Source organism: Sciurus carolinensis, chromosome 7 (assembly GCF_902686445.1).
Source record: "Sciurus carolinensis chromosome 7, mSciCar1.2, whole genome shotgun sequence".
NCBI classification, from domain to species: Eukaryota; Metazoa; Chordata; class Mammalia; order Rodentia; family Sciuridae; genus Sciurus; species Sciurus carolinensis.
Genome location: NC_062219.1, coordinates 60,775,674 through 60,789,823, shown reverse-complemented (window position 1 = coordinate 60,789,823; position 14,150 = coordinate 60,775,674). Strand labels below are relative to the sequence as shown.

Genomic DNA, 14,150 nt, shown 5'->3' with positions numbered 1-14,150 from the left:
TATGACTTTAGAAATTTGTCAATACCTTCAAGTTTTCTAGCCTATTGAAATATGAAGTTTCAAATCCTCTGGATTTCAGTAGTGTCTGTGGTGATATCTCTGTTTTTTCTCTCTCTTATTTTGTTATTTGGGGTCTTCTTTCTCTTCCTAATTTGATTAATTTGACTAAGGGTTTATCAATCTTATTTATTTTGTCAAAGAACAAATTCTTTTATTGACCCTTTGTATATTTTTTTATTCTCAATTTCATTGATTTTGGCTCTGATTTTAATTATTTCCTGTCTTCTACTGATTTTGGTATTTGTTCTATTTTTGCTAGGGCCTTGAGTAGTAATGTTAGATTGTTTATTTGGCATCTTTCTATGTATTTAATATAAGAACTTAGTTCTATATCCTTTCCTCTTAGAACTGTTATCATAATGACCCAGAGATTTTGATATATTAAATTGCTATTCTCATTTGTTTATAAGAATTTTTATATTTCTCCTCTGAATCATTCAGAAATTCATTTTTCATTTTAAAGTATATTATTTAATCTCCAGGTGTTGGAATGGTTTCTATTTTTTCTCTTCTTTTTGATTTCTAATTTCATTCCATTATGATATGATAGGATATAAGAAATTACCTCTTTTTTTTTTTTGTATTTGCTAATAGGTAATTTGTACCCTAATATATGGCCCATGTTAGAGAATGTTCCATGTACTGCTAAGAAGGTGAACTCATGAAGTCAGTTTTCAGTGGATGAAATATTCTATAGATATGTGTTAGGTCCATTTGATTAACAGTATATTTTAGTTCTGAAGACTCTTTACTTAGTTTATGCTAGGTGACCTCACTAAAGTTGAGAGAGTTGTGTTGAAATCTCCCACTATTATGGTAGTGAGGTCTATTTAATTGTTTATAAAGATATGTGTTTGTTTTATGTAAATACATGCACTATTGTTTGGGGCATAAATATTTTCAGTCATTAAATCTTGTTGGATGATTCCCTTAACCACTATGAGGTGACCTTCTTTGTCTCTTCTGATTAATTTTTGCTGGAAATCTAGTTTGTCTGATAAGAAAGTAGCCACCCCTGATTCCTTATAGGTTCTATTTTCCCATCCTTTTGCCTTCAGTCTGTGGATATCATTGTATGCAAGATGAGTCATTTGTAAATAATTTACGGTTGGGTTTTGTTTTTTGTTTTCTTTTTTCTTTTTTTGGTGCTGGGGATCAAACCCATGGCCTTGTGCTTGCAAGGCACGCACTCTACTGACTGAGCTATCTCCCCAGCCCGGGTCATTTTCTTAATCCAATTCCGCCCGAATCTATGTTTCTTAATTGTAGAGATTAGACATTTAATGTGAGTTTGGAAATATAATTTTTATTTTCTGTTATTTTTATCTATATCTAATACTTAATTCAGAATTAATTCTTCTTTAATTGACAACTATTCTTGTACAATTCATCCCTATGACTGTTTTCATTTCATCTGCACAAAATATTTCATTAAGTATGTTTTGTGGTGCAGGCTTAGTGGTTATGAATTCTTTTGTTTTCTGCTTATCATGGAAGTTTTATTTCATTTTTAATTCTGAAGCATAATTTTCTGGATATAGTAACCTTGGTTGGCATATGTTTGCCTTTGTTTCTCAGTATGTATTATTTTAAGCTTTCCTGGCTCTTAGGGTCTGGGTTTAAAAAATCAGTTGAATTCCAAATTGGTTTATATATAAATGTGACCTGTGTTTTTTTTTCTTGTGGTTTTTAAAATTCTATCCTTATTCTGCATATTAGGAATTTTTCATTATATTGTGTCTTGTAGAGAATTTTTAGAATCTTGCCTATTTGGAGTTCTATATGCATATATATACATATGTATATATATATTTAATTATTTTATTTGTTCTAATTTGTTATACATGACAGTAGAATGCATTTATACACTTTGATAGATCTTCCATAAATGGAGTGTATTCTCTCAGTTTTCTGATTATACATATTGTAGGATCACATTGGTCATGCAGTCATATATGTACATTAGGTAATACTATCTGTTTAACTCTACTATCATTATTTCCATCTCATTCCTAAGATTTGGAAAGTTTTCTTATATTATTTCATTAAAGAGATTGTGAATTCCTTCTGTTAATATTTCAGACCCTTTTTATATCCCAATATTTCTCAAATCTGGACTCTCAATATTGTACCAGATTTCTTGAATATTCTAGTCTCTTAACTTTTCTTTATTGTTGCCTTTAATTTGAAAAGTATATACTTTGTCTTTAAGGCCTGAAAATCTATCTTCAAAATGCTGTATTCTATTGGTGATGTTTGTATTGAATTCTTAACTCAATTTATCTATTCTTTTAGTTCCAAGATTTCTATTTGGGTCTTTTTCAAAAATCTCTTTTTATTAAAATGATCTTTTACTTCCTGCACTTTCTAAGTTTATTCCATACATCCTTTTAGCTCATCGAACATTTTGGTATGAACTTTCTAAATCTTTATCCAACATTTTCTCCACTGTGGTTTCCACAGGGTCATTTGTTGAAGTGTGGACTATTTTGGTTATTTATTTCCTTATTTTTTTTTTACTGTTTGTATGTCTACCTATCTATTGGAATGATTATCACTTCTTTTATACAAGGGACTATTTTGTGTGCTTCTCTCTCTTAAGAGCCTCAGATTGGGCAAATATCAGATATTGATATTTTCATTCATTGTGTGTCCTTTGCTATTCCTAGCATCAGCACCACTTGGAGAGAACACACTGAATCCTACCAAGTATAATCAAAGGCATGAACTATCCAACCTTAGGAAAACAAGCAAACTAACAAAAACAACAACAAAAACTCGTTCATTCTGTTCTTTACAATCCCTCTAATCCAGGGATAAGTTGTACTAATGTTCTGGAATAAGTTGAAAAATTAGTTATTAAATACAGTCAAATTACTGCAACATTATATAGTGATTGAAAAGGAGAGGAGAAAATGGGCAAAGGAGAAAAATAAGGAAAAAAAAAAAAACAGAAAAGAATAATACAACAAAGTTTAAAAGAAGTAAAAGATGGTTGGGGGTGGTGAATTAAAAGGAGTAACAGGTAATGTAAGAGGGAAAAGAAGGAGTAAGAGGAGCCAAGTGTAAACTTGAGCTAGGAAAACAAAATGGCAGAGAATGATTTTGATTAATGATAATCAAAAAAATCATTAATGACTATAATTTCAATTAATGATAATCAAAAAATCATTAACGATAATGATTTTAAATATTAAAAGAAATACATCAAATTATTCAAGGGCACAGTATAGATTACTAGAGTAACAACTATCAAATCAAAATGAAGAATGGCATTTATAGAATCAAATTGATGTTAGAGCTATTTTTAGTAAACCATGACAAGGTGAAGAAAATTCTTGTTGAGTCTTGGTTTGGATTTCATCAGAATTTTGGATATTTAGAAGATGCCCATCACTCTTTGGCTTTGGATTCCTTGAGAGGTGCTGGGGCATAGGAACCACTTCCCTGGTTGCTATAGACTTCCCACCAACTGGTTATCTTATGTCAGCCTAGGGGACTGAGGCCGGATGCTTGGAGGGTGTGGTTCTGTGTCTATTAGCTTATCTGTACTGTGCCTGGCTCTGTGCCATCATTCTGACTGCCACAGATCACCACACACCTGCTCCCCTCTATAGGGTATCTTTCCAAATTGTCATAGAGCATGGTAGCTGTCTGCATGCATAGGACTTGTGATTGTGGCTTCTCTGTAGGTGGTCTATGGTGCAGAATTCTTCCCACTGATGGACACAAATCACCAGGACACTGTCCCTACTTTTAGGAAAGAGACTCAGCCAGTTACCCTGGGTTCTAGGTCTCACTACCCAAGGTTGTGAACTGTGGATGCTGCTCCAGTTTGCTAGCTGGGACACAGGAAGCCACTCCACCCATGTCTAAATTTCTACTACCTGCATCCATGAATCAGGAGCACCTTCCCTCTCTGCTGTCCAAAACTTTTACAGATGCCCCATCTGTTTCCAAACCCCCACCTGTTGTGTCTGCAAATCACAGGTGGTGTCATCCTCCCCTGCCAGGGACCAAGAAGGTCTTGTCACCCAATTCTGCACTTGCACTTCCTATGACTTTGAATTGTGAACATCTGCTCGGTCTCTACTGGGGCTCCCATGGAGGCTGTGCAGTGTGCACTTACCAGACCGGGTCTGATCTACTCCACTACTTTGTGGTGAGGGGAAGGAATTGCAGTGATTTTCTGCTACTAGTAATTCCTCTACAGGTTCCTTCTAGGAAGGTTATTGAGACTTCCCACTGCAGGGTGTTGGGTCTGGTTATACTTGTTCCTATCTGAAGGTGGGGAAATGTGGTGTTGATTTAATTTCTTCTCTGAACACCAGCCAGCAGTGGTCTCCATGAAATGACTGTCATGCCTAGCATAAATTTCTGTCCCAAATTTGAGTTAAACTGCTCTTCTCCAATGACCCCACTGCTCATGTCACATTTTTATTTAGTCTGCTTTGCTTTCTCCAGCTGTTTTAAGTGAGTGAACTTATGTGCTTGTCCTCTCTCTCTCTCAGTTGACTCTTTCCCCTCACCCCAACCTGGTTTGGGTTTGAGGTTAGCAAGCTCTGCCCTTATTTTCTGCTCCAGTAATGAACTTCAAGTCTTTCTAGATCTCAGGTTGTCAAATATTGAGTCTTAGAGCATGTATTTTGTCAACCTCAGCTGTTCCTTCTCTGCCTCTTTCTGGGCTGTGGAGGGGTCAGGATCACCACCTTCCTCTGCTCCACCATCTTTCTCTCCTCTCTGGGGTAGCATCTCTTAAGGGCTTTCTCTCAGTCTAGAGTATATTTTTTATTATTATTATTATTATTATTATTATTTTGGTATCAGTGATTGAATCTAGGAGTGCTTAATAACCCTTTTTCTATCAGATTTTAATATGATTTTTCTTTGAATGTGATTTCTTTTAATATAATCCATTTTTATTTTCATATTTATATCATTTACTTCTCTGAGTACATTTGTATCTCCCTTTTTTTATCTTTTATATTTCATATTAGAGGGTCTCCTCAAATATGTTATCCTTAGCTAATTGATCCCATTTAATAGATTTTTAAAAGAGTCACTGCAGCCCTGGTTTCTTACTCAAGTCTGAAAAACTGAGCTGCACTCCAAGGTATTCAGTGGATCTTTTAGTTGTGAAATCCACTATATGTGTGTTTTGGTAGAGTTAAGGTAGTGCACTATTTAAAATGTGGACCCTCTAGCTATCATCACCCTATGTTTGAATTATGGTTTGGCCACTAAGTAACCATGTGGTTTTTGGCAAATTATTGGCATCTTTTTTGTTTTGTTTTTTCAATTGTAAAATGAGTCAAAAGTGTCTACCTAATAACATTATTATAAAACATAAATGATTTTGTATTTATAGAGAATTTGAAATAGTCTGGTATCAACTTCTATTTTAGTCAGTGTTATTAATAATACTTCATATCTGGAGCTATTCAGATTTTACAGAAAAAATATCTATTATTCTTCTGGAGGCTTTTCTAGGGCCTGAGAGAGGCCTGAATGGTCTATATAGTTTAAGATTTCAGTTTATTATTTCCAGTTTCAGTATGGCCTCCCTGGGCTCAACTCTGTGCAGTACACTGACTCTCTGGACTTGTGCAGTCACCATGCTGCTCAGAAATAGGCTCTAATGCTTGAACTGTTTTTAAAGCATCTTTCCAGTAAAGTCTACTTTTGTTTGATCCATGTTCATTCTGACAATCTTCGGAAATTTGTGGTGGGGGAAGATGTTGGATTCTAAAAGTTGGTTAGCCTATGACAATTCATCTATCTATTTTCCAGCTGCCCAAATTATATTTCTATTACAACTTTTCCTAATCTATTTCATCCTAGTTTTGTGCCATAAGAGAGACAGTGTGTTCAACCTTTGCGAGAATTCTTGGAATTTTTTTTGTTTGTGTTTTGTTTTTTTAAATATTTTTACTATGAAAACAAGTGTTCCCCAACCAGAATAGGAACCTGGGCCATGACATTCTCCACTGGACCCTAACCATGAGACTACTTGGGAATTTTTTTTTTTTTTTTTAAAAGACAAACAATACACGAGAATTTGATAGTATTATTTTCTTATTATAAAAATATTTAAAATTGCAAAACACCTTACTACTGCATAGTGTGGTTACATATGTTGTCTTATTTAATCTTCAAAATAACCCTGTGAGTCTGGCAGGTATCATTCGAGTACTATGTGGTTTGAAATTTGGAGAGATTAAATAGCTTGCATAAAAGCATAAATTAAACTATAAGAGCTGTAGAAGAGTGATCATTACTTCGATTCAGCTCAACTCTCCTCTGAATTTATGTTAACTGTTACGTAAGTGAAAGTAATCAACTATGTATGAGCAGTCAGGTCTATAAAGAACAAAACACTCTAAGCTTTGTATTTGGTCTAAAGACTTTAGTTTGAATATATTTTTTTCAATATTCTATAAATCATCTTTAAATGTAAGAAACTGAAGATCATCATGTTGAATAAGTCAGATTCAGAAAAACAAGTATCACGTGTTTTATGTAATATCTGGAAACTGGATAAAAGACAAGAAAGGTGAAGAGAGACTATTAGAGGACTAGGGTCAGGAGGAGGAGTGAAGGAAGGGTAAGGGAATTAAGGGGGGAGTAGAAATGATAAAAATGTTTTATCCAGGCACAACATACCACAAGGAAACCCATTATTCTGTATAATTAATGTGCACTAATAAAAAAGACTGGCTTAGAAAAAATTATGAGGTTTTCAGTAAAATTCAGGCTATGCAGAGTTTCTAAACCTGTGATTCACTACAATTCCTTCATTATTAAAATAATAGAAATAGAATTATTGAAAGATTTTAAGAATTAGTTCTCTTTTCCATGTTTCTGTGAAAATAGGTAACAAATGACTTAATAGACCTGAGTTTCTGAAAATTTCCTTGATTTATATGAAATTTCTGGGGAATATGATTGTGGATCATACAAATATGATTGGCCTTTGTGCAAGAGTGGTTAAGTGATACAAAAACTGGAAGTGTATATTTCATTTAACACAACATGTAGTCATACAAGTCAGAAAACAGCCATCTTTGAAATTCTAATACTTCCTCTTTCTAGTATCTTGAACCCACATGTAGAGTTCTAGAGCAAACAGTTACCTTGCACACACATATACCACACATGCACACACACAAGTGTGATGGAATCACAGATCTGACTCCATGAGAATGTTATAGGCCTGACTCTAAGGGAAATGACTAAACAGACTCCATTTTGCTCTGAGACTCCATGTTATGCAGGAAATAAACTTCTCCCATGGGAACCCCACCTCTGTACCCATCATCAGTTACTTAGTGTGACATGTTTAATAATATACAATGGCAACTCCTATGTAGTAAAAATTGCTCTCTTTTGATCTCTATTGCTCTTAACCAACGTACCATGTAAAAGGTAATCCTGTGGATGTTAGCAACCATTCTTTAGTTTGTACCTAGTTAAGGGTCATTTTGACCCACTTCCCCCTCTGTTAACTATCTCATGATGTTAGTTTGTAATTTTGAATCATAGCAACAGACCCTTATGATTGATATGATTTTTGATATAAGAACCCCTACAACCCTGTGGTTGGAGCTGTTCTCCCAACAACCATTTTTTGGGGGCATTGTGTGAGACAGTCAGCTGGCCAGCTTAATAAAGACTTTCAAATTTGGACTTCTCAGTGGTGATCAGTCTATTCTTAAGTTGTGCCCCATAACACAAGCACATCTCAGTCTACAAAAGTAGTAGTAGCTTGTAGTCTTATAGTCCATGTTATTTTGGCACAGAGTTGTGTTTTATAGTCAGAGTTGGGCAATCCAAATAAGTAAATGGGTAAAATTAGAAAGTATATTTGAACAAGTGAACAAGCCACAAAGAAACAATGTCAGAAGTATACCTCCACTTACTCAGTGACGGCTGACTTGTGACCAAAAAAACATCAAATTTCTTAAAATTGACTCATTTGGTAATGTTCAGAATAAGAAAACATTTATATCTTCTCCAGACAGGCAGGAATATGAATGAAACTACAAAAAAAAAAAAAAAATTGTAGACAATAGATCCTTGAAAGCAATTAACAAGAAATGCTGAAGTAACAATGGAAGATAGAAAATTATTAGTTTAAAAATGATTTTGGATAGTGTTTTCTGGGAAGTGCTCAGAGAAGTAAAAAAAAAAATCTCTGGAGTGAAATATTTCAAGAGTTTTAATTGAAAAAATAAACTGTAAAAGTTTTATTTGGCAAATTAAATTTAATATTGTACAGTATATGTTTCAAAAATAAATAACTCCTAAAATGTTGTTTATTTGAACTAAAAAGGTTTGACTACCAAAATTTAAGAATGGATGCATTCATGTAGCCGCATAAAACATAAATATCTTCTTCAAATTGTTTATGCTGTGTAAATGATGTTTAGGCTTCACAGTGCTTATGATGCTGTTTGATGACATTGTAATCATTATGTTTCCCTTTGGAACAAAAATGCTAATCCTGCAGTTTATTTCAATGAACTCAACAATGGCTTGAGTATATCATAAAATGAAAATAAAGTAACAGAATGTATTTGTTGCTGATGTTCTTATAAACAAAACAAAGGAGATTAAAGTAGGCAATTTTGTAGCCATAGGTAAAAATAACATGTACACTTTCTTAATCTTTTGCATGAGTTTGGTATCATTATATTTAGTTATAATTTTAAAGTATCATCCTTTGAAAATGTTAGTTTTAAAATTGTCAAATAATGAGTGTGAAACTTTAATTATAATTTTTTGTGTGTATTATAACTTGTAGAATTTTGTTTATCTACTATTAGTTGCTAAATAAAAAGCTGTACCAATTTTATTTCTTTATATAACATACCTTCATATGTGGAGCTATAATTTGGATTTTATCCAATATATTAGGAAAAATTTGCTTTATTGTGTAAAGAAAATGAACTTCTGCTAGCCATTTTCACCATCTTCATTCTGACACCGATTTGAAAAGAAAAATGAGACTGAAATTCTCATCATTGACCACAATGATCTAAATAAGAATTTCATCATAACCTCATGTATTATTTGCATTTACCATTTCTATTCTCAATAGTTCATTATTTTTCTTGAAAAACAACAACAAAAAACACGAGATCATTGTTTCTCAAATATGTATTCCTGTCAGTCTTATGTTGGAGTCTTTTAACTGCATCTTTTAGATGTTAAGCTATTCATCTTTTAGCGTGTTTTAGAGTTCAGTGAAGAACAAATGTGTGCTTTACTAACCCTCTCTTAGTCCTAATGCTATCCTTGTTTTTATAAAACACTTGTTGCAGTTTAATTTTCCCTAATAAATTATGAGGGATTTCTTCTGATTTAATCACCCAAATAATGTCATAATTTTTTTCCACGTATTGTTGTGTGCCTTCCTTTTTGTGGAAGTAGTGCTAAAATAACTTTGATGACTTCACACACATAGCAATGAATTCGAAAAAAAATTCATATCTATTTGTTTAAAAATGGTTTGACTTTTTATAGACAATGCAATCAGTATGATGAATATCCCCTTTGTGTTTATAACATCAGTAGTTATTCTTTTCTATCTGAAAAAGAATTGAATACAGATAAGGGTTTCAGAGTTGAGCTTTCAGTAAGCAGATGCTAACCTTTTTCATGTTTATGCTTTACTAGTGCCTCTGAACAAAATTCATTTCTTTTTGTTAATAATGAAATTCTAGTAAAGCCCTACTGAGAATTTTCAGTTGGTTATAAATCTATTCAATTTTATTGGTCCAGGGATTTTTAGTTAGTTAGTAGGCCTGAGCGATAGATTTTTGTTTGTTTTTAGGCAGACTAAAAGAGGTTCTGTGGTAACCAGATTGTCTCAGTGGAAATGGAGTCATCCTTATTTGTAACCTTATTTGTAAGAAATTCTCCTCGTCTCTTCAATCTATACCTTAGTGTATCCTTGGGGGTTAGTGTGACATCTGTGTTATACTTAAACCGATTGGTGAAAAACAAAAATTCTTGCAATCTGACAGTGTCAATTCATGTCCAGTTTCTCGCTTTTCTAAATTTGATGCTATAATAATGTTGAAAAAATAAAATGATACATGTAAGATACTCAGAAAGATGCAAGCACAAAATAACCTTATTAATCTTTTTTCTTTAATTTGTTCTATGATTTGCTAACTTGAATTTTTAAAATAGTAAGGCATTTTCAACATGTTTGTTAAAGGAATATTTATTATACCTGGAAATATGATGAAGAATTTCTATGAGAAACTTTCTAATGCAGATCTTGATTTTATTTTGTGCTAGATATTTCCAAGTGTTAATATAATAATTGGGTAGCGTGAGAAAATGAAGTGTAGTCACTTGTGTCTAAATATTATAAGATCACATAGAGACTAAGAGATATCTTTCTTATCATTGAAGTGCATTTTATTTTCCCCCAGAAATCAAAAATCTCCACTTATGACAAAATGTGGGCCTTCATGAGTAGCAGGAGGCAGTCTGTGCTGGTGAAGAGCAATGAAGAAGGGATCCAGCGAGTTTTGACCTCTGACTATGCTTTCCTAATGGAGTCAACAACCATTGAGTTTGTTACCCAGCGGAACTGTAACCTGACACAGATCGGAGGACTCATAGACTCCAAAGGTTATGGTGTTGGCACTCCCATGGGTAGGTTGTATGTCAACCACTTGCTTTTTCTTCATTAATCTTAGTTGCTAGGAAAAGGGGGTGGTGGGGGGATAGGACCTCCATATAAGCTGTGAAGAATTTTGTTTTTACTGATTGTTTCTTGTCAATTTTTTCACTGTATAAAAGTAGCTTCACAAATTGGACATATGCTTCAAAATGGTAAGTAAATAAGAAAAATAAACCCTACCAAATATCCTGTAGCCATTATTACTGTAACACTGTTCTCATAGCCACAGCATGCCCCTAAAGAATCTTCTCTTCTCAATCTTACATTTTAAAAAAGTTTTAGGAATCAAGTAAGGTTTCTGAAACAAATTTTTTTTTCCTGATTTGGGGCTTATGAATATTATTTAACTTAGAGAATTAACTAAAAGAATAAGGTACAAATGGTTTCTATGAATACTACTTTAATTGTTTCACTTAAAAGAAGGTTAAAATAGCAAATATTTTTATCAATGAAATATCTAAAATGTTTGACATCAAGAGTAATTGCTTTAACACCTCTGTTACACATCATAAAATTATGTTCAGTCATAATAATAAAATGAAATAAAAGAATAGTAATTTCTAAGCCAGGTGGCACATGCCTGTGATAGGAGGCTGAGATAGGAGGATTGGTTTGAGTCCACAAATTTAAGAACTGCCTGGCAAGATAGCAAGATCCTGATTCATAAAAGAAAATAACAATAAGGAATCAGATTTTATATACAAATATATATATACACACATACATATATACAAATCTCTGCCTACATATATAATATATGAATATATATTTTGTTATAAATAAATAAGTACATAAATACATAATATTGCAGTATATGTATCCATATGGAGGCAGAATAATGGTTACCCAAAGATGTCCATGTCCTAATCCCCACAACCTATGAACATATTATTTAAATGTCAAAAGGAACTTTGTAGCTCTTACTGAATTAAGGGTTTTGAAATGGAGAGATCATACCGATTAACCAGTTAAGTCCAATGTAAATCACAAGAGTCCTTATAAGAAGGACAAGGCAGGAGTGTAGAGTCACAGTTAAATGTGATGATAAGAGAGAGAGAAGAGAGGAGAGAGGGAAAATAATAGAAAGATACAAAGCTACCTGTTGGCCTTGAAGATGGAGGAGGGGGCCATAGGTCAAGAAATGCAGTTGACCTTTAGAATTTGGGAAAAGCAAGGAAGCAAATTTTTTTCCCAGATTATATAGAAAAAACACAATCCTACAGAGACATTGATTTTACGATTTCTGACCTCTAGAGGTGTGAGATGATAAAATGGGTTTTGGTTTAAGCCAATAAGTTCATGGTAATTCGTTACAGCAGCAACAAGAAACTCACCATACAAAAGCAAAATATAATAGTATGTTTTAATTTTATCAGTACATTTTTGAAAAAAAAGGGAAAACACATACTTGCTATCATATCACAAGAATTAAATGACATATATTTAAGTCTTAGCTCCTAAAAATTTACAATGAACTTTAAAAAATAAATTATTGCATGTTCTTTTAAGTAATTTAGTCATATATGTTGATATATCTTTACTCATAATTTTATTAATTTTAATTTGGAAAAGTTTCTTTCACTTGAAACAATAGATATGCAGTATTGGAAAATTGCTCAAAATTTTATGAAAATATCATTTTATAATAAACCCCCCAATTTGAAATACTATCCATGGCGTTTACTCCTTTAGGATCATTTATAGTAACTTTGAAATGCTTGGGAAGTCCAAAAATTGTACCATAATGACCTCACCAAAATATTCAATATTAAATCCTGATATTTGGGGAAGTTATCTGAAATATATTATGGCTCAAAGTAGTGTAAAATGGATCTGAGAAAATTTCAAGACACTAATTCATGTAATACTACATATGTCTGCATTTATACTGGGGATTCAAAAGTGATGTTTAATCACTTTAGTGAAAAAAAAAAAAAAAAAGCCAGGAGTGGTGGTGCATACCTGTAATTCCAGGGGTTCGGGGAGGCTGAGGCAGGAGACGTACAAGTTCAAAGCCATCTTCAGCAATTTAGTGAGGCCCTAAGCAACTTAGCAAGACCTTGTCTCAATATAAAAAAAAAAATAAATTTAAAGGACTGAGAATGTGGCTCAGTGATTAAGTGCCCCTTGTTTCAATCCCTGGTACAAAAACAAACAAAACAACAACAAACAATCAAATGGAAAAAGAAAAAAGAAAAAAAAGTCTTGAATTTCTATTGCCAAACTTGCAAGTTTATATGAGTCCCCATGTCCTGGGGGTGTGGGGGTGTCAACATTATTATGGGAATTTTTCTGTTTAATTTTCAAACATAATACAATGTTTATGAAAGAATAAGAAAGACATATTCTAATTTGAAGTTCAATAAGAGCTTAACAATAATTGTTTAGAACTTTAGATTATGAAAAAGTATTTCAAAGGACTATTTTTATCTTTAACATGTTTTAGACTTGCTAATGCAAAGTGATAATTGACACTATTATTGTTTTTCATATCTTCATGGAAATAATTCCTTCTTGCTTGCACCAGGGAAAGACCTCCCAATGCTGTGTCCTTGTTTTACTAAGGTTAGACTCTAATTCAAAAGTATGACAATTAATTTTAATATTTGTTAAACATAAAAAGTTATAGATTTTCCACAATTATAGTTTGAGGAACTTAATTTTCAAAATGTGCTAAATTAAATCTTATTAAAGCTTGAGCTTATTACCCCAGTTGTGTGTTCATGGAGTACTCAGACTGTGGCATTCTTCATAGTTAGGTCAAGAACAGTCCTTTCCTTAAGTAAAAATTATATAATAAACCCAGAAACTTCAAGTTACTGTACCACTTATTTGGAATTTGTGATGTGCAACATATTTGATAACCTATATTTAAGAGACTGGGAATGTCCTAGTAGTATCATTGTTCAACATTCAGTATTCTGTGTTCTAGATTTAGACTTGTCACTCTTGTCTTGGACAAGTCATTTGAAATTTATGAGCTCTAGGTTCCTTTTGTTTAAAAGACTCGTTCTCACTTTGTTATATAGGCTGGCCTGAGTTCCTGGGCACCGGTGATTTTTTCCCTCAGCCACTGGAGTACCTGGGCCTGGATCGAGACTCCGCTACACCCAACTAGGTTCCTTTTCTTTAACTAGTAGAATAAAGGAGTTGTACTATCAGAAGACCCTTTGAATACTAAACTTAGAATAACTTCCCAAGTAATATGTATAACAGATCCCCAGAATTTGCTCTAAATTGGGCTGAAACTTAGGGGAAAAAGATGTTTAGGCACCCTCTTAAAGCATTTATGAGAGTTGAAGCAGGAATATGCTAAGCTCCCATTGCCCTTTAGTCACATTTAGAGTGAGCTTGGACAAATGTATTTTTTTCCATTGTTGTTTCTTTTCCT

General features: G+C 33.1%; 1 protein-coding gene across 4 annotated transcripts in view; it reads left to right on the top strand.

Moving 5' to 3' along the window:
* Positions 1 to 14,150, top strand: part of Grik2 (glutamate ionotropic receptor kainate type subunit 2) — a 643,508-nt gene that overhangs the window by 591,661 nt on the left and 37,697 nt on the right. For 2 of the 4 annotated variants that reach the window (XM_047557541.1, XM_047557543.1), the window contains exons 15-16: positions 10,506 to 10,731; positions 10,882 to 10,911. In XM_047557541.1, the coding sequence (XP_047413497.1) occupies positions 10,506 to 10,731; positions 10,882 to 10,911 (256 nt within the window). The remainder of the gene's footprint in view (positions 1 to 10,505; positions 10,732 to 10,881; positions 10,912 to 14,150) is intronic. The other 2 variants (XM_047557542.1, XM_047557544.1) reach the window with 1 other exon arrangement.